We start from the raw sequence: 21,101 nt of genomic DNA, 5'->3' as shown, positions 1-21,101 counted from the left end.
ATTTGAAAGTTGCTAAGATAGTAAATCTTAAAAGTTCCCATCACAAGAAAAAAATGTAACAGTGAGATGCCAGGCGGTAACTAGACTTATTGTGGTGACCTCTTTGGGCTGTGTATACAAATATTGAATTGTTATGTTGTACAGACAAAACGAACATAATGTTATATGTCAATTATACCTCAATAAAAAAAAAAAGAAAATAAAATTGCAAAATCTCAGGCCTCAGCCCAGACCTCCTAAATCAGAGTCTATATTTTAACAGCCTCCCTGGGTGATTGGAGACACCAAGGGAGATTTTTAAAAATACTGATGCCTGGGTCTCAGCCCCCGAGATACTGATTTAATTGGATCAGGGTGTGACCTGGGCCTTGGGTTTTTTAGAAAGCTTCTTAGATGATTCTAATCAGCGCCAAAGTTTAAGAATGTCTGGTCCACACCATTCTTGTTGTCGAGAGGATGCTTCCAGGAATAGCTCTGGCAATTTGGAAAATAAAGGTGTTATGTTTTTAAAACTATACACCTGTAACCCATATGGTGACCTCAGTTTGTCATACACCTGTGACATCTATTTTCTACTCAACAACAAAAGTGGTGGTTTTGAATGCCTTCTATCCATGGAATAGCACTAAGACTGGGGGGTCTTGTTTTAGCCTACCTTTCCCACTCCATCCCCTTCTACCCCAGCTCACATCAGGCTGACAAACCTCTTTGCAGTTTGCCAAACACACTGAGCACTGAGTACTTTGCTACCTCAGGGCCTTTGCACACTCCTTCTCCTCTTGACTGCTCTTAACCTTCAGGTTGCTGCTTTATTCATCACTTCTTAAAAAGGGTCTTCCCTGAAGATCCTATGGAAGTAAGGTCTCACACTCTCCTCTTCCATTATTCCCCATTGCTGTACTCTCTGTTCCATTTTTCTTAGTAATTCTTTCAAAGCTTTTAGTATGTGGCCCAAATATTGCATGAACATACTAAAACATAAAAAATTATTTGCTGTTTAGAAATTCAAATTTAATTGGACATCCTGTATTTTTATGTGCTAAATCTGGCAACCCTATAGAAGTAGTATGCCAAACCCTGAATTAGTGAATAAAATGTGCCCAAATTGTTCAAGCTCAACAAAATTTTCTGTTTCAAAAATTTTCTGATTACTTTGTGAAGATTCAAGACCGTAAGGGCAACAAGATACTGAACAATGTTGTAACTAACAGTGGCCCCGTTGTAGCCTAGTTTGAGCTCTTTCAGATAATGAGCCATAAAGTTAAAACATACAATACTCTCAAATTTCTCTTATGTTTGGGAGCTGTCAGTTTAACTTGTCCCTTGTGCCTTGATGTCCTCTGTAATTGTGTGAAAGGCTGTGCCATGTGGAGAATGCATGGGTACAGTTAAACTCTGCATGCTGGTCCAAGAAGGGGTGAGCTTCCTTTAATCATAGCTGTAATTTGGTCCAGCCTCACAGATACAGAGTGGCCACCTGCAGCCATAGGAAAGGCTTCTGGGGATAGATAGGTAACTGAGTCCCCTCACACTGTGGACCCTTCTAGGAAGGGAAGTGTAGGTACACAGCTTTGAGCACTTTGCAGCATGGAGAAGAGCCTTTGAAGGAGCTGAGTTTGTTCACAGATGTCAGAGTCCTCACCAGTAGGGCACTCTCAGGGATAAGAAAAGGGGTACTAGAAATAATTTGTTGGTCCTATTAAAGATGTTGCATGAATGTATGAAAAAGTAACCAAGTATCATTGGAATATGTAAAAAAGTGACCTGGTAGGTAAAAGTGTAGTAATTTTGGATGTTCTGGGGCTGCTAGGGACGGGCAGCAAGTTTGCTTTTATTTTAAAACACACACCCTCTAAGTCTGGCAACCACAGATTCAGAATTCTGTAGAATGACCCTGATTTCATCTAATGCTATTCTTATTATTAAAAGTGGTTGTTCGACATATAACTAAGTGCAACTTAATTTTTATGCCTTTTTGAGACTGTAAATATATAAACACATTCCAAAAATTTGAACATACTTAATATGTACAATCTGATACCAATTATGTTAAAACATGTAAATGCACGTAAAAACAAAAGAGAAGACATTCTAAAATGTCAAGAATGGTTAGCTGTGTCTGAGTAGTGAGTTTATGAGTGATCTTTATTTTCTTCATTGTGCTTTTCTGTATCCCCCTCTTTTTTTTTTTAAATAATGTATTAATTTTATCATCAGAAAAAGAGTAATTTAATGTGTGGTTTTTCTTTTTTCTGTTTTGTCTTTCGGGTTTTTTTTTTCAACACTCTCATGTTTTTGGTAGGAGAGTAACTGAGTAAGTGATACAACCACTTTGGAAAGCAACTTGGATACACCCAGGGGGGTTGAGAATGCCACTCCCCTGTGACCCAGGGGCTTCACTTCCAGACATGGATCCTCAACAGAGAACATGCCTGAAAGGATGTGCATGGCTGCAACAATTGTAATGTTGCAGGATTGGAAATGATTTGAAGCCCTCAGGTACAAATGAACATGCTACAGTAAATACACATAATGAAATATGTATAGCAGTGGAACAGAGTAAACAAGAGCTCTAAGTGTTTCCATGGATAAGCCTCAAAAACGTAACTTTGAGCACCACAATGTGAATGTACTTAATGCCACAGAACTATATGCTTAACCTATAAAATGGTAAATTTTATGTTGTGTATATTTTACCATCATTTAAAAAAAAAACCCAAAACATAACATTGAGTCCAAAAGCAAACTATAGAAATAATACATACAGCATGAAATGAAACTTGTGAGCCCAAACTACGTAATTAGTTATGGGTAGACATATGTTTTAATGCTTCACATAATAAACATGGGAATAATAAACACTAAGTTCAGGATACTGGTTACTTCTATGGAAGGAAAGAGGGAGGTGGGCAGTTACACAGCAGGCAACTGGATCTGAAATGTTTTATGTCTGTAAAATATCGGAAGCAAATATAGTGGCAAAGTGTTAAGATTGGAGAAAGCTGGGCAGGAGGTACGTGGGTGTTCATTGTGTTACTCTATTTTTCCATGTGGTTGAATGGTATCATCATAAGAGGCCTACAGCCTGTGTCAGACCATGTGTCCCCTATTCTCCCTTTGGCCGAAACCTCGATAGCGGTCACCTTAGAGACTAGCTATTTTTGGTGGGTTGGCCAATGGCATAAGCTCCCTAACTGTGGGGCCCGTTCTTACCGCTCAGGGCTTAAATATCACACTAGGCAGAATCCAGATGTGTCTCTTTTCAAGTCCACACATATTCAGATTGCTCTATTTGTCTAAGTTAACAGCAAGAGTAAGTAAAATCCAGTGTTTACTGGCCTTGAAGGACTCTGCCGTTTGCAGGGAATGCTCTGCTGCTCCCGTGGGCTCTGTGCTCTTACTGTTCAGTGACTTTCAAAAGCCGGTTACTTTGTGAAAAGGCTGCTTCTCTGCTGGCCTAATGGTTAGGAATGGGCCTGCTCTTTCACTGCAGAAACTCAAGTTCAGTTGTGACTCGACTCACTGTTTGGGGCTGTTGATTCAAACTGTCTGGGCTCAAATCCTGACTCTCACATGCAACTTGCTTTTGGATTTTGGGGGGGCGCTAAAAAGGAGATTAAAAGATAAAGTGAGTTAAAATAGTTAACCCCAGCTGCCACCTAATAAGCCCTTAGCAAACCTTCCCTATTATTCTCATGGTCATAGTTGCTGATTCTCTCTGGCCCTCAGTTTCCACCTCTATAAAGTGAAGGGCCAGCACTGGGATACCCTCAGCATCGAAGGTAGTTTTAAGATTGCCGATTAATTTGCTGCCCCTTCTAATAAAAATGGTGAATAGAAAAGAGTAAAAACATTGACAGATGTGAAAACTCTGGCCCCTCAGGGAAACTCTGCCTTGGGGTCTCTAGAACATAACCTCTAAAATAACCTCTAACCTTTAGGTAAATCATTGGCTTACAGGTCTGCTAATGCTCTTGAGGCAGACACTGTGTCTTCTTCTCTCTAGTCACCAACCCTGGCCTGGCTCATGGATGTTTGATAAATGAATGAATGAATGAAGACTATGGTCAATAGCACCCTGGTTTTAATGATGTTAAACATTCTGGGTATTATGTAAATCTTGAAATATTTAGGCCTAGTATTGATGAAATCTCATTTTATATTTCTACATGGGTTGGCCTAAGAAGGCATCTCAGTAAGACCCTGACTATAAATCTGTATCTTTTTTTCTGTGTGTTTATTTTCTGGATTATGAGTCCTTGTGTTCTTTAGAAGAAAAGTACTCTGTGTAACCTAGGGGGTAACTACTGATGTTTTTCGTGTTTATGGTTTATTAATTAGTCTGGAAAATACTTCCAACCACTTTGCCCTGATAATCTGAGGACATGAGTTTTTTTTTCTAAAATCTCCCTCTCTGAGAGGTGTTTTTATTAATGAGGAAAGTGCAGGCAGCTGGCTCTCCTTGGTCTTTATTCTCAGATACCAGCAAATAAAGAGAAATCAAAATCCTTTCCCATTACACTTGAATTGAGAGCAATTTATTAACTCCATGGATGTTTCTCGTAATCCAGAAGTTCTCTTTTTAATTCCTACATGATTTTATTTTCATTAAAAGCGTAAATTTGGAATTTCCATAATTACAGGATGGGGTTCATAGATAAAGAACAAGTTTTTAGACCGTGCCCTAAAATTAGCTATATTACAGCTAGCTATACTTTATCCATGGGTAAATCATCGGAATTTATGGTGATTTGCGCCCCCTCCAGGTCCAGAATCATTGACTACCAAAGCTGGAGGTCATCCACTCCAGTCCTTTTATTCAGTAAAAACCGATCGGAGAGATAAAGGGATTTTCACTGGAAAAAATTGTTTTGGTCTTTTCCAACAGTAAACATTATAAAGCAAAACAATAATAGAACAGGCTGCAAATAGCAAAAGTGTCCAATGATTGTTTTATCTCCCTCCCTAATTTCTCTGCCTCCTTTCAGTTCCCTTGCTATGGTGAAAAGCTGAAAAGATGAGGAGAAAAAGGAAAGAAAGGGTGAAATAAAAACTGGGTTTTTGATTCCTGAAAAATTGAAACTTGTATATGGTAGACAATTTCAGAAGCCACACTTCTGAAACATCAGGCTCATAGCATATTGCAGTAGCCTTTGTGTTTGTTTTTGGATTAATGACCGTCAAGTGGTTAATCACTCGGGTTTTCCTTTTACAGACTAGGAAGAAGGCTCTGGAGCTTATCCAACAGGGTGATCCCAAGGCTGATGGCAGAGTGTTCCTTTCCTCTCTAGTGCCAACTGGATTCAAGTGGAGAAGAAACAGCCAAGGCTGCAGGAGACCATAATGGTAGGTCAGGCTCCCCCACCTGCTCTTGGACATGGGCTCCCTTGACCTTGAGAGGCATTTGTCACACAAAGCCCATTTGAGAAAAAATGAAGTGCTTGCATTGCAGTTTTTTGTTTTTTAATTCATTCAACAAATATTGACTGAGAATCTACTTTGTATTGAGAATTGGCCTAAACAGAAAGATGAGCGAGACCCACCATGCTCTTTACAGAGTTAATAATAGAAGGTTTTTTACCTCCAGAGGGGAGGGCCTTTTGGTTGGTAGAACAACCTGCTTGGGCCCCTGTCCCCATGCTTTAGACCCATCATTCTGTCCTAATAACCACAGGGTCATCAATTAGTGGCCACAGATGTTAGTGAAGTGTCTTTTACCAATACATCTTGTTTACTTTCTAAGTGGTGTTTCAACATTACATCATAAACACCAGGTCATACAATTATTATTATATATATATATATATATATACAATAACAATTAACGTCATAAAACTCATCTTTTCCAGCCACAGGTAGACATTTTGAAAGATAATGAGATATTTTAAAGTCTTGCAAATAATCCCAGGTGATTAACAACAGGATTTGACAATGTAGTAAAAGATGCTAATTTAATTGCTTTTCTCTCAGTCTCTCATTAGCAAGGAAAGACTAGTCAAATTAGACAGTTGGGGCTTAGTAGCCTGATACTAAATTGATGTAAATTAACAGTAAATATTTGAAAACAGCAGAGGAGATAAAAAAATTTTTTTAAAGCTTGGGTAATTGAATCCTGATTCAAAATGGTATTTAGCAGTTGAATGTAATATACTACCTACTACTCAGTCTATTATCTATCATTATCTTTTGAACCCTGTAATTGGACAAACAGGAAACTATCCATGAAAATAAGTTTGTTCAAAATCATCTGTTTGCTGGAGTCTGGGGCACACACTGCAGTCATAATGAACAGGAGGCAAAACTGCTCACTGTAGCCTTTCCATTGTTCGTTCATCTCTGTTACCACAAAGTACGGCAACATACACACCTGGGCAGTCCAAGGCATCTTACCAAAGTTATTTTAAAAAATAGTCATTTTTTCTTGCATTCCATGAACGGGCAACATAACTCTTTATTTGCTGCAAGATGGGCACCATTGAACCTGACCTAGCTCCTGTCCCGGGTGTGTACACATAACTGTGCTTAACACAGAACTGGGGCAAACAGTTTGCCTCCTGGAATTTCCATTAGATCCAACCACTTAGTTGCTTTATTTATCCTATCACTGGTTTTATTTTTCAGTGATTCTTTGGTCGTTATGCTGCCTCTATCACAGCTATCCAAACATCAGGTCACATAGGGCTCCTGCACACATAGGGCTCCTTCTAAGAGATTTAAATGGAAAGGCAACCCAAGCCATTACTGGTCTATTTTCAGTTTCCATTATCAATAAAACAAGAAACCAGCATTTTCATGCTGTGCAAAACCTTCAGGGAAGTGCAATGCTGCTGTCATTATCTTTAGACCAGTCTGCCGTCTATTCCCACTAATGCAGAGGAAATGATGAGTCCATCAGAATGAAAATAAAATAATGAAAGGATCAGAGTCACAGAGCGGGCTGCTGGCCTGGTCCACTGCATGGCTCCCTGCAAATGTCCCTTTGAATTTAGTGGAGCCTAGATGGTAAAAACCACAGGTCACAACGGAACATAAATTCACCTCCTGATGAGATTAGTAGGCAGGCAAAATAAATGTCCTGCTGTTACGTTAGAGGCAGGCTCTAATCGGGTGTTTTCCTTGGAAATGATCATTTCCTTTGCAACAGGGAACCGTGGATGCAACCTGTTTAAATCCGACATTCTGTTTTGCCACAGAGCTATTTTTCACCTTGCTCTGTCTTTTTAATAGCAATTTTGAGGAGGCATTTGAATGAGTTGTGTCTTAAAGACTATTACCAAAGTGAGTTATGGGCGTCTCTGTTCGTGATCATCAATCGTGTTTCCCAGATCCCTCTTTTAAGAAAACTTTGTGCAACTTCTCCTCCCCTTTCTGAACAGGAGCCTTGCTTTGGAGGAGGTGTGGTGACCCCCAGGGTCCTCTCACTCTAGCCTTAAGAATCAAAGGCAGAATAGACTCACTATTGTATTTGGGGTACTTTTAAAAAATCTTTACCGCAACTCTACTACTTAAAACCACTGGAAACGAGTATCACATACTAAAAAGCCTTAAGAAAATGCCTAGATCAGGTGAACCCACATGGTCTCTGAGTAGAACAAAGCCCTCGAGTATGTAGCTTGATTGCAAGGGACTTCCTTCGTTTTCAGCAGAAGGCAGTCTCACCTGGAGTACAATACCCTCCTCTCATTAAAAATGCAAGATAGGATCTCCTCCTGGATCCTTTCTACAGAACTTGATGCAAGTTCATGGATTGTACCGTCCTGAGCAGTGAGTGGCATTTAATCAAAGCCTTCTGTGAAATAATCTCAGTGTTTCCTGAGCCCTGTAAATTCACCAAGCGAGTTAAGAGGTCCTTTCAAAAGGAATGGGAGATCCGACTTTGAATTTAGGAGTATTTGAAGCTTCTGCATAGAAGGTACAGACAGTTTAATGGACACATATTTTCTCAACATTTTCTAGGACTCAGGCTAGAGATTCCTCCTCTGTGAAACTGCCCATGAGGAATAATAGATCATTTGCTAGTACCCCAATGCCTGGCATTTTGACATATTGTTTTTCTGAGGCTGGAAAGAAGCCACAGAAAACATTTGCACTTGTAATATGTATTTTACTGTGTATGCGGTGATTTATGAACATTTTTTTCATCTAACAAAACAATTTCCTTTCTGCCATTGGTGCTTCCATTCAAAAACCTGAACTGCAAATCCAACTACTTTAAGGGAGAAATTATCTTTTGGCCCAGGGTTTAACAAATCTTTTTCTTTCAACTTTTCACTTCTCAATAGTTTGAGTTGTATCTCTACTTGTGTATTTTCTATGTATCGAATTTGCAAATGTCAGAGATTTAAGTCAAGTCTCCTCCCATTCTCATAATTTTCTCTGCTCACTGTTAACTCTCCTTATCCGATGAAATAGCTCAAGGGAAGATAGATTGATTTTCCATTAGACAGGTGGTCCTATGTTTATTGGGACTCTCTTCCAACTTTTCATTTCCATAACTCTTTCTTCCTTATCCCACCACATCTGTCCTCCACTCCCTGCTGCACCTCTGTGTTTATAATTTAAATTGCAAACAGTAACTGAATCCACCTTGCCAGTGTCCAGTGTATCTGGTACGTGTTAATGATTACCTATTGGCCTCCCATGTATTAAATTCAGAGTTAAAGTTTCATGTCCAATAATCTCCCTGAAGGAATTTCCTAAATCATGTTTGCTTACCTCATACAAATGAACTTGTTCTTGGGTTACAGCAAAGATCAATAATACGTTATTTTGCACCAGTTTATCAATGAGTTGTCCAATTGTTGGATATTCCTAAAATTGAACACAAAGATTTTAAGTATCTTCTTAACAAAAGTATGTAAAATAAAGGAATATCTCTTTCAAAGATATCTTACTGAGTTTGGCATTTTCAATTCTCACAGGCATTACTGTGTCTATCACTCCAAGTAAACAACTACGCAATTAGCATTATTTTCTTAATTGGCTTAGTAATTGTTTCCTAGATATTGTAAGTCGATTAATTCCTTAGAGTCGGTGCCTGTCAACGTGGTGTATTATGCTCTGTCACCTCCAAGGAGATCACTAAATTTATCTACAGACTTACAGTGTCTCATCTTTTCAAGGGTAGAGATACATGTCTTTTTCTAAGTGCCACTTGCCTGCAGGCAAATATTGGAGGGAATGTTAGAATTGAGAGAGGGACCATGACTGTGATGAAGGTGACCGAGGTGACACTTGCAGTTCTGAAACTCTGACTGGAATTGGATGGGGCGGGATGAGGGTTGCGGAAGGACCAACCTGCTGAGGAAGCACACACTGCCACTCCTAAATCCCTCTGACTTGAGAGATTCCTGTACCAGTTCTCCAGTTTGGTCTTACTGCCTTTTTGATGTCACGAATTGGTTTTATGGGATGCTGCGATATTTTTACTGGGCAATTGAAAAGCCATTGTATTCAATTTACTTCTGTTCCATTGATACATTCATCCCTGAGTGATACAAGTACTTTAAAATATAAAGTCATTAATTATCATATTTGCAGATGACCTTTACTTTCCAAGCCTGGAAAACCTGGAGCACATTTGCCTGGTGTATGACTCCAAATGTGAATAATGTGTAAAAAAACCCTCAAATGAGGGAGTGGCCTGCAAACAAGGGAACTAAGAATACCGTGTTGCTTATGACTGCAGTCAGCCAAAGTGCAGGAACACTGACGAATAAGCCTTCTTGCGCACGAATGTGGTATGTTCATATATTCTCAGCACTTCTGGAATATTTTTGTTTTCAGCCACAAAATTAAAGTTGAGGGAAAAGTATAGTTTTGCCTAAGATACTCAGGTCAATTACCCAACTGCAAATCTGGCTGTGTAATGCGTGCTTTCTATCCCATTTGGATTTTTATTAGTGGATATTAGCAGAATCCAGATACTATCTATAAAGCTTTCTGAGTCTGACATTCTCAGTCTCTGTGTTTCAATTGCCCAGACATTAAGTATCCTTCAACCTTAAGCCTGAGGTCCTCCAACGCTGGTTCCTACTTATCTCCAGATGTTCTCCGAACTTTCAACTGCTGTGCCTGTGTAGCCAGGATGGCACCATGAAGCCAGGATGGCACCACGTAGCCCTCCATAGGTGGGTGAATATGGTTTTCTATTTGATCCAGATCTATTGGTTTAATTCCCACAACTATATTCTAAATTCCTCAAGGCCAGGGATCATGCCCTGTTATTCTGCGGCCCCAGGAGCCTGGCCCAGTGTTGAGAGCATAGAAAGTGCTCAGAGGACCTGGGGGCTATGTTGCAGGCAGGGAAATAGCCCACAGCTCTGTGCATTGTAGCAACTTAATAAGAATCACTTGAACATATATTACAGGAGAAGGTCATATTAGGCAACAGGCAGTATTTGCTTCTGTGATCTTGCTTTTTTCTGAGATGTCTATTATGGGACATTTGAATAGTTGCAAGAAAAAAGTAACAAAAAAGGGATCCACTTCTCACGGTTTATCACCCCTCATTGGCTAAAAGACAAAATGTGGCTACCCTCACTAATCCTATAATATGGAAGGACAACCGATACAATTAAAAATATATAAATTTGGCGAACACTATTGATCAAAAGTTAGGTAGAAACAGCCATGTTGAAGTTTAGAAATTTAGGTCAAGAAATGATAGCAGATAATTCATGAACCGTTAGATTTTTTAAAACTAACTGCCAACACTGTAGTAAGCATTTCTGTACATTATCTCACTAAATTCTTTTCTTTTTAGAGGATAGTTTTTCCAATCTGATATTAGAATCCTGGGTTCTCTTCCCTCTTTCTTTCTCTCCCCTACACACACTTCTACAGCATTGTCATTTTCAAAAGTCACTTAGATTCTCTGTACCATTTTTTCCCCAAGTGTTAAATGGGGATAATATGACCTTTCCAGGTTTCTGCTTCATAATTCAATTCTATTTTTAGTGTGCTCCAGGCACTGTGCTGTCAGCAAATAGAGATAATAACCAGTTCTGGTACTGAGGATGTATGTTAAAGACAGACAGAAACCAACAAGCACATTTCCGTATGGCGATGGCCAAGAAGCCATCTATGTATAAGAGCCAGGGGAGAGATGATCGCTTTGGGGCCCAGTGGAGGTCAGACAGGGTCCTCCCCGTCCCCGGAGCAGTCATGACCGAACTGGGCTTTAAAAGATCAGTAAGAGTTTCTCAGCAGCCTTGGAGGAAAGGGCATTCCAGACAGAGGGAAGGACACATGCACCAGCGTGGCAGCCTCACAGTCTGTTCAAGGGAAACAATTAGACACATAGGGTTCTGGTGAGGATCAAATGAGATCATGTACCTCAAAAGAGCTCTGAAATTTTTACCTTGTTTTACAGAAGTCAAGTGTTTTTTCTTTTTTTTGAATGTCATGAGCATTTTTTAAATGACGAAAATAAGCCAAATTATTAAGCGCCAGCCAAGCAGCACCTGACTAGTGGTTTCCCAGGGAATCCCAGGGTCCATGAAAACACGGAATTATTGAGGCAGCATGACTCTGGGACCATCATTTAAAACAGCTCCTAGGTGACTACTGTTCTGGTCTGAGCCTTCCTTTCCAGGGCTATGGTTCCAACAGAATGAGCTGACTGTATTACATTTTGCTGGCCTCGGGCTCTTTGAAAAATTGGGGAGGTTCTGGGATCATTCGTACTATAGCAAATCTGAACTTATCCCACATTGCCACCGCCCATCTGTGCTCTTGAGGGGACCTCTAAGGGCGATGCGGATGGAGAAAGGCCAATGTGTTAATCTCAAATCAGAAAATGTGCACTGCTTCTACCAAGGGTGGGTTACTCTGCTGTGTATTACAGCAATTGTTGCTCCGTTCGGCTGCTTGTAGCCCTGAAAACAGTGTAGAGTATAGGTTACACACCAAGACTGTTGACATGGAGTATTCATTCTTGCTGTCCAAGTGACAGAGCCCATCGTTAGGAATGACGATGCCTGCCAGTTTGCTGTCCATTCCAAAATGAGAATCGGCGTCGCTCACAAAGACCAGGAGATGGAGGGAGTCGTTACGCCAGCCAATTTTTTCCTACAGTGAGAAAGAAGCATTTAGCTTGTATGGGAGAGGGGCAGACGTTTATTGAGAGTGGATCAGTTATGCTCGGACACGTTCAGATTATTAAAATATATATTGCTGCTCAATCTATTTTAGACTGTTTCACCTATTGTGAGTTGGTAATATTAACATATTAAAAACATGAAACTCTGTGACCTTTGTTTTATCCTGGATTACATTTTCAGATGATTTATGCTCCAGAAAAAATGGTTCCACTACAATCAGTATCCAGTTGATCTTGACATTTACACAGTTAATTATTTTTACTGTCCAGTTTTCAATTTACCAGAAAAATGACAGAAGGGAGTGAGGGAGGTCATAGATTATCCCAAATCCAAGCTGAAGCAGAGCTAGTAAGAATGCAATACAGAACGGACCCGAAGTAAGCCTGTTTTATTAAAATTTCACCCAACCTGTAGACACCTATTTCTCTTTCTACTGATATCATCCAAAAATTATAAACGTAATACAAGGATAAAAGCTGCTTATCAAAGTATGACTGCAGAGTACTGTTAATTAAGATGGTCTGTTTTCTGTCTCTTTGCAGAGCTCTCCCCTTTAATTAAGATTAGTCAAGGAACTAGTTGGACAGAAGCTCATCGTAGCTGCCCCATGGTACCTTTATCTTTTTCCTTCCTTCCTTAATTCTTTGGCCCTCCCACGTTCTAGGACCTTCGGCCCTATCTGTTTCCTGATATTTTCCATGAAGACTGTCATCTGAAGACAGGGGAATCGTTCCCATGGATATGGGTCTGACTGTCAAGGCGGAGAGGAATTCTTGCATTGCTGTAGAGACACTGTGGCTTCTGATGCTTATTTTGTTGTTCGAAACAATAGATATCTGATCATATGTAGACGTTTATTCTGAATCAGAGCATTTTTACTTTTTTTCGTTAATTGCTGTCTTTGTTTTTTTCTTTTTTTTTCACCATGGTTAATTCAAAAACTAATGAATATGATTTGGATCTTTGAAAATTAATCATACATGACTATTCTTTTAACCAATTTTTCCCAACTGTACTACAATGTTGTTAGACTATTTGAATATTAGGCATAAAAAATTGTCCCCGTTTCGACATGATGGAATTAAAAAAGTACAAAAATTTTAAGTATCTGTTGTAGAAATATGGCGATTAAAGGAAAGATAAAGTTAGCTAAGCTTTTCAAAGGAGATTTGTTCACAAGAGATGAAATTTGTGTCAACAGAATGAAACACTGCTCCCCTCAGCATACCTTACATACAGCAGCTTGCATAATTGCATCAAATCCACCTTCTGGGGTGTCAATATTAGCAGAAATTTTCTGATTCTTCACAATTTCATTGAATCTTTCTGCATCATTTGTCAACGGCAAAATGTGCTTGAATCCAAATGTAGGTAAACAAATGTATGGAATACTACTGCAAAAGGAAGATGTAAAATGTTCTTGAAATATGATACAACACACAATGAATGGGTTTAATAGCCTAACAGCATTTCCTTCAATGAAGATGCATTTTTCTAAAGTGCCCGACTCCGTAACTTGGCTGTGAGTCTCACTGTTAAGGTTGTTTTCATCATCTCCCACGCAGCCCTTCCAAATTGGCCACATTAGCTAACACTTAGAGCTTGCTGTGTGTCTTGCATTGGTTCAAACACAGAAAGCAGATAATCAGGTGATCAGACTCCACATGTGTGTGTGTGTGTGTGTGTGTGTGTGTGTGTGTAATCACTACCTTCTATTGCCTCTCAACCAAAATCCACCATTAAGTTTACATGATGACAACAATTCCTTTGTATTTTGATAGCTTAAACTGTCACCAAGGATGAGTCTCCCTGTAGCAAGACTGAGAGAGGAACCTGTCTACTTCGTCCTCTGCTCAGTCCTGCCTGCCCAGGGCCTGAAAATCAGAGCAAGGCTCTTGATTCTAGAGCCCAACTTTATTGTGATAGAACAGACTATTGTGGACAAGCCTGGGGTAAAACCACCACTAAACTAAAAAACAGTTTACCTGTGAGGAAAATGCCATGTTAGGATGAGATCTGCCCTAAAGACATCACAGTAGAACAGAAATTGCTAATCCTGAATCAGCCACATTTTATTCTGAAAACCAGCTAGTAGCTGTGCATGAGACTTTGGCAAGTTACTCAACCCTTCTGAGCTTTAGGTTTTCCTTTGTAAAGTAGAGATAAATAACATAGAGCAGAGATCCTCAAAGTGTTGTCCCTGGACCAGCCACGTGAGCATCACATGGGAACTTGTTATAAATGCAAAATCTGGGGTATGACTCCGGACCTGCTGAATCGGAAATGTTAGGTGTGGACTCAGAGACCTGTGTTGAGCCATGTCTTCCTGATGCATTCCAAAGTTTGAGAAACATAGGTGTAGAAGCACAGAGACAAAAAGGAGTAGCCCCCAGTGAGGCTGTGGTATGCTTCTGAGGAGAGCTGGTTGACTTAGGTGAGCATCTTTGCAAGTTCAACAGCCTGTCTTGTCAGCATACAAGGAGCTGATGCATCTTTGAGGAGTAGGCTCCTTTTCACCATAGTCACCTGCCTGAGGTATACAGTCAATTCTCATTATTTACAGATTCCATATCTTTGAAAATCCATATTGCTAAAATGTATTTGTAACCCCCAAATCAGTCCTTTCAGTACTTTGTCTTTCGTGTACGTGCACAGAGTGACAAAAAAGCTGAGTTGGGCTTCCCTGGTGGCACAGTGGTTAAGAATCTGACTGCCAACGCAGGGGACATAGGTTCGAGCCCTGGTCCGGGAAGATCCCACATGTCATGGAGCAACCAAGCCCGTGAGCCACAACTACTGAGCCTGCGCTCTAGAGCCCACAGGGCACAGCTACTGAGGCCCATGCACCTGGAGCCCGTGCTCCGCAAGAGGAGAAGCCACCACAATGAGAAGCCCGCGCACCATGAGGAAGAGCAGCCCCTGTTCGCCGCAACTAGAAAAAGCCCACGCACAGCAACGAAGACCCAATACAGCCAAAAAAAAAAAAAGTTGAGTCACCTGATATGATACGTATGTTTCCAGCTGAGGTCAAATAAGACAGCCTTCTTGTTCCAGCTGTCATACTGTAAACAGTATGTGGTCTATTTTGTGGTCTATCTGGTGCCATGGGGTTTTTTTTTTTTTTTGCATTTTTGTGATTTTTGGGTAATTTTGCTGTTTAGAGTGGCTCCCAAGTGTAGTGTTGAAGTGCTGTCTGGTATTCCTAAGTGCAGGAAGACTTTGATGTATCTTATGGGGAAAATACACGTGTTAGCTAAACTTTATTCTGGCATGAGTTACAGTGCTGTTGGCTGTGATTTCAACATTAATAAATCAACAATATGTATTAAATAAGATGTCTTTAACTAGAAACACACAGAAAACAAAGTTATGTATTGCTCAGTTGGTGAAACGTGACCAGAGACTCGTAGGAACCTAACCCTGTGTCTCCCCTAGGAGAAATGCTCAGCATTCTCTAATGCAGTTGTTGAGGAGAATTTACAGAACAAGACTTCTGTAAATGATGAGAATCAACTATATATATATATATAAGTCAGAATGACTATGGATTTGTTTACACTGAGAAATGAAGCTCTGCCAGAACCAGAATGCTGGTGTCTGCAAGGATAATCATTTACTTCCTGTCAGTAGACTTTCACAAAAAGTAGGTCATAATCTGATGCGTCCTCAGATTTCAGAACAAGGGGGGGGTTAAAGGTGGCCAGCACTGAATGGTACAGTCTGTGATGTCCCATTTTCTTAATGGGGTATTTTTTATTTTCTAATGATTTTGAGAACTCTATCTCTAAATAGTATCAAACTTTTGTCTTTGTAGTTTGTTTTTAAATTTTGTTTACAGTGTTTTTGGATATATACCTTAAAATTTTTTATATAGTCGATTTTTTTCCCACCTTCAAAGATGAATGTATTTTGAAATGTGAAATGAGGAATTAAAAAAAAAGTTAACCTATTAAATGATAATAATGTAGCATTTGTCCTAATTGCTCCTGTAGTATTTAAAGCAACTACAGGGTAGAAGAAAATGCCATTAGATTTAGAATAAAAAGACTAAATAGTTTTCTATCTAAAATGAGGGTGATAATAATAATTACTTCACAAAGTTGTTGTAAAAATTACATAAAAGTATTTTATAAAAAGTATATAACTGTGTGAAGTATACCATTGTCCCTGGAGCCCAACTAGTCTTGGAAATGTTTCGTTTAATCTTTTGTTTGGGGGTGTTGGTTCACACTGTACCAAAATGGCATTTGAGAATCTTCTGGAGCCAGAGAACTAGTATTCCTATCTTTCGGTAAGAAATTTGCATTTTTGTTGGTTAGAATTATTTGCTATGTACTTCTTACTAGAACTCTAATCTTTTGGAAAGGGGAATACATTTATTTAATTCAATAAACATATTCATGTGCTGGGAGATGAATGAAGCTAAAACAAAGCAGAATGTCAGAGCTGGGTCACACCAGAAAATTTTGACTGGAGACTGCCTATTTTGGTCAAAGTTCTTCCTCCAACAAATGCTTATATTTGGTTGTTATTTTCTAAGATAGAAATTGAAGGAACTACTCATTGCTGAATAACTTGATTTTGAGTCCCTAGACAACAATAGATTTGCATTTAAAATGCATTCAAATTTAAAATTGTAAAACACAATATAAAAAGTGCTACTTATATTTTTATTGAAACTTTAAATAAAAGTCATAAAATAAGACTATAATGATATATACTAAAAGGTTAACAACATCTTTTTTGAGTGGGATTAGAAATAATTTCCATTTTCTTCTTTTTGTCTGTATTCTCACTTGGGCTTGTTATTAAAAATTATATTATATACTCATATATGGTTTTTTGTGTGTTCATATAGGAAATCTAAGCATTTCATGGTTCAGTTATCTCTTTTGCAAAACTACAATGAATTCCTCACTTCAAGTCTTCAAAAATAAAACAAAACACCAAATCAAACGTGAAATGATGTTAAAAAAAAATCCCTCAAAATGTTCGATGGAGAAAATTTTATCTTTGTGCTGTTAAATATTTTTAAATGCATATTACAATTCATTACAAATAGGAAAATGGAGAAAATATGGTTTTTCTTGATGTTTCTTAGACAGCAGCATAAGAGAAAATTCTTTCAAAAACGTAAACCATTCAGGCTTCTTACGTGGTGAAACGAAGTTTTAGTGACTTTCCATCTAACAAAGATAAAGAAAGCAAGCTACTTCAAAAAGCACTAGAGACTAGATTAAAACGGAGGCTTTAAAAGTGTGGTGTGCAGACCCACAGAGGTCCCTGACACCTTTTCAGAGGGTTTTTCAGGTCAAACGTATTTCATAATAATAAGAGATGTTATTTGTCTTTTTCACTGATGATGCAAAGCAATGGTGAATAAAACTGCTGGTGCCTTAGCACAGATCAAGGCAGTGGCACCAAACTGCCTAGTATTCCTTATAATTTTTTTTTAAATGCTAGTTTCACTTGATTGTCCTTGATGAAGCAGTAAAAGAAATTAATTTTATTAAGTCTACACCCTTGGATACATGTTTTTAAAAAAAATATTTCTGTGTGACCACATGGGGAATATGCATACAGCATTACTGCTGCACAGTGAAATACATGTTTATAGTGGAGAAACACTTGCGATTGTTTGAACTGAACTGGCCTATGTTATGGAACAATCATTTGATCTGAAAGCCAAACTATCATTCCAACTTAAGTTTTTGGCAGACATGTTCTTAAAAATGAAGAAAGTAAGCCTGCTACTTCCAGGAAAACGACTGTCAGTATTTGTTGCCAATGATGAAATCTGAAGTAACTAGAAAATTAGAACTTCAGAAAATTATCATCTGCCACCCATGGCTTAATGGCTTCCCAATACTTCAAGATCTATCTGATGGGATTAATGATGATATTAACAAATATGATTTTTTTAGATATTATATCATGAAATTTGGAAGATCTACATAACTCACTGTAACTTCATTTTCCAAATGACCAAAGCGTTATATTACAAAAACCACACGCACACACACACACACACACACACACACACCAGTAAAAGAGCGATTCAAAGTGCAAAGCAGACCAATGGTTGTTAATGTAACAAAATATGAATTTCATTGATATTTTTTCAGATTCCACATTGAAAATAAATTTACCTCTTGTACAGTTTGAATGTAATATCAAAGAAGAATGTCTACAGTTATTGGAAAAATCTATTAACTGCTTCTCCCTTTTCCAACTATATATCTGTGTGAAGTTTGACTTTCTCCATGGAATTCAACCAAAACAAGGTATTACAACAGATTAAATGGAGAAGCAGGTATGAGAAGCCAGTTGTCTTCTTTTAAATCAGATATTTTAAGAGATTTGTAAAAATGTAAAATAGTGTCACTCATCTTGTTAACTTTTGTTCTGTTTTGGAAAATGTAGTTATTATTCCTAAAGGAATTATTATAGTAATATGCAGTGTATTTTTCATTGTAATTATTAAATAAATTGATAAATAATTATTTTTATATTTTCTTAGTTTTACATTCTAAGACACTGAATATTGATAGATATAAAGCTCTTTTGGATGTCTTAATTTTTAAGAGTGTAAGAGAGTCCTGAGATCTAAAAGTTTGAGGACCATTAGACAAAAATAACTAGAGAAAATAAGTGTTAATGAGAGAAAAAAAATTAAAACTGGTTTTGAATGTCTGTTATGTTCTGAGCCTATTCAGCTCTCATGATTAGCCCAGGAAGTGAATATTATTATCCTCATTTATAAATGAAGAGATGGGAGCTCCCAGGTTATGATTTAAGCCCAGGTCTGGAAAACGCCATGCTCTTTTCTCTTACCTCTCATTGCCTTTGTACTAAAGAACATTTTATTCCATAATTATAAGGTTTGGATTGATCAAAGGATTGACTTCTGTGTTTGGTGTTTGGGTTCTTGGTGTGTAAATGTGTGGTGAGTGGAATCTGGACAGAGAAACTGGGAGAATTAAGGGCGTGATTAGAAAGGAAAAAATATAATGTTGCAGCAAAAAAGAACTCATTATTTATAACTTTAGCTAATGGTAAATTTTGCCAACAAGAATAAAAGAAAAACCTCCATGAAATAGGAAGACGCTGACCTTTCAAGAGCTCAAATATGTGATCCTCCTTCGGGTTCCCGTTCACCGAACCCTGGGCAGTGCTCTGGCCTCCCTTTACCCCACTCTGTTGGTGTTGATAGTAGCTACCACCTACTGAGAGCTTCATGGTCAAGCCCAATATCAAATGCTTCCTTTCATTATCTCACCCACTCCTTACAACCCCTCTGTGTGATCGGTATTATTATTCCAAACTAAAGCTCTGAGAAGTGAAGCGGTTTCCCTAAGGTGACATTATGAGTGAGCAGATGAATGGTTACCTGGTAACATGGGTGTATTCAAGGGATCAGTGGAACAGAATAGAATGTCCAGAATTAGACACACATACAGTCAATTGCTTTTTAACAAAGGCATCAAGATAATTCAATGGGGAAAGGAAAATCCTGCTTAACAAATGGTGCTGAAACAATTGGATAGTTGCATGTAAACAAAAGATAGACCTAGACATTTTCCTCCTTCCAAACAGAAACACTAATTTGAGATCATAGACCTAAGTGTAAAAGCTTCAACCACAAAGCTTCTAGAAGAAAACAAGAGGAGGAATCTTTGAGACGTTAGGATAGACAAAGATGTCTCAGGACAAAAAAATACACTAATCATGAAACTAAAAATTGATTGACTGGACTTCATCGAAATTAAACACTTGCTTGACCAAAGACATTGATAGAAAAATAAAAATACAATCCACTGCCTGGGAGGAGATATCTGCAAAATATATCTGACAAAGAACTTTTGTCCAAATATACAAAGAACTTATATAATACAATATTAAGAAGAAAATCTAATTTTTAAAAATAGGAAAAAGATTTGAAAAGATACTTCACAAAATAAGATATGAGAATGGGAAAAAATACATGAAAAGATGTTCAACATCATTTGTCATTAGGGAAATGCAAACTAAAGCTACAATGAGATACACACCTATTAGAATGGTTAAAACTAAAAAGACTGAAATTACCAAGTATTAACAAGGATTTGAAATAAATGGAAGCCTCACACATTGCTGATGGAAATGCAGAATAGTACATGCACTTTGGAGAACAATTTGATGGTTTCTTAAAAAAATTAAAACTATACTTATCATACTATTCAGCAATTCTAATTCTAGGTATCTATGCAAGAGAAACAAAAACATACATCCACACAAAGACTTATATGCAAATGATCATAGCAGTATTTTTTCATGATCACCAGAAATTGGGAAACAACCCAAATGTCCATCAATAGATGAATAAATAAAGTGTAGTATAATAAATTCATACAAGGGACTATTACTTAAAACAAAAAGGAACAAACTACTGGTGAACACAAAATCAGGGAAGAATCTCGAAAACATTATGTTAAGCAAAAGAGCCAGGCACAAAAGGTATATACCATTTTTTCCATTCATATGAAATCCAAGAATAGGCAAAACCAATCTAACTCATAGAAATCAGAAAGTGGTTGCCTCTGGGGAAGCAGAACTGACTGTAATGGGGCATAAGGAAACTTTGTGTGGTGATGGAAATGTCCTATGTCATGTTTTAAGTGGGGCTTACATTGGTATATTCAACTGTCAAAACTCATGAAACTGAACATTTCTGCTGTGTGTATTTTAGTACCTGTCAATTATACCTCAAGAAGGGGGGTTGGGAACAGATATTATCTCTGATATTTGCAACCAAACACAATTCCTAAGAGTTGCAATCAGTGATGAATTCTTTTCAAGGTCAAAATATTTTTGGGGCTTCCCTGGTGGCGCAGTGGTTGAGAGTCCGCCTGGCGATGCAGGGGACACGGGTTCGTGCCCTGGTCTGGGAAGATCCCACATGCCGCGGAGCGGCTGGGCCCGTGAGCCATGGCCGCTGAGCCTGCGCGTCCGGAGCCT

General features: G+C 38.4%; 1 protein-coding gene across 3 annotated transcripts in view; it reads right to left on the bottom strand.

The window, feature by feature from the left end:
• ITGB6 (integrin subunit beta 6) overlaps positions 1-21,101 on the bottom strand; it is a 69,452-nt gene that overhangs the window by 42,275 nt on the left and 6,076 nt on the right. For all 3 annotated transcript variants that reach the window (XM_024735951.1, XM_024735953.1, XM_024735952.1), the window contains 3 exons: positions 13,333-13,498; positions 11,911-12,072; positions 8,716-8,811 (listed from right to left, as the gene is read on the bottom strand). In XM_024735951.1, coding sequence (XP_024591719.1) covers positions 8,716-8,811; positions 11,911-12,072; positions 13,333-13,498 — 424 coding nt within the window. The remainder of the gene's footprint in view (positions 1-8,715; positions 8,812-11,910; positions 12,073-13,332; positions 13,499-21,101) is intronic.

This window comes from Neophocaena asiaeorientalis, unplaced genomic scaffold, assembly GCF_003031525.2.
Source record: "Neophocaena asiaeorientalis asiaeorientalis breed wild unplaced genomic scaffold, Neophocaena_asiaeorientalis_V1.1 scaffold72, whole genome shotgun sequence".
Taxonomy (NCBI): Eukaryota; Metazoa; Chordata; class Mammalia; order Artiodactyla; family Phocoenidae; genus Neophocaena; species Neophocaena asiaeorientalis.
The sequence above is the reverse complement of the archived record's forward strand: the minus strand, read 5'-3'. Positions and strand labels throughout refer to the sequence as shown.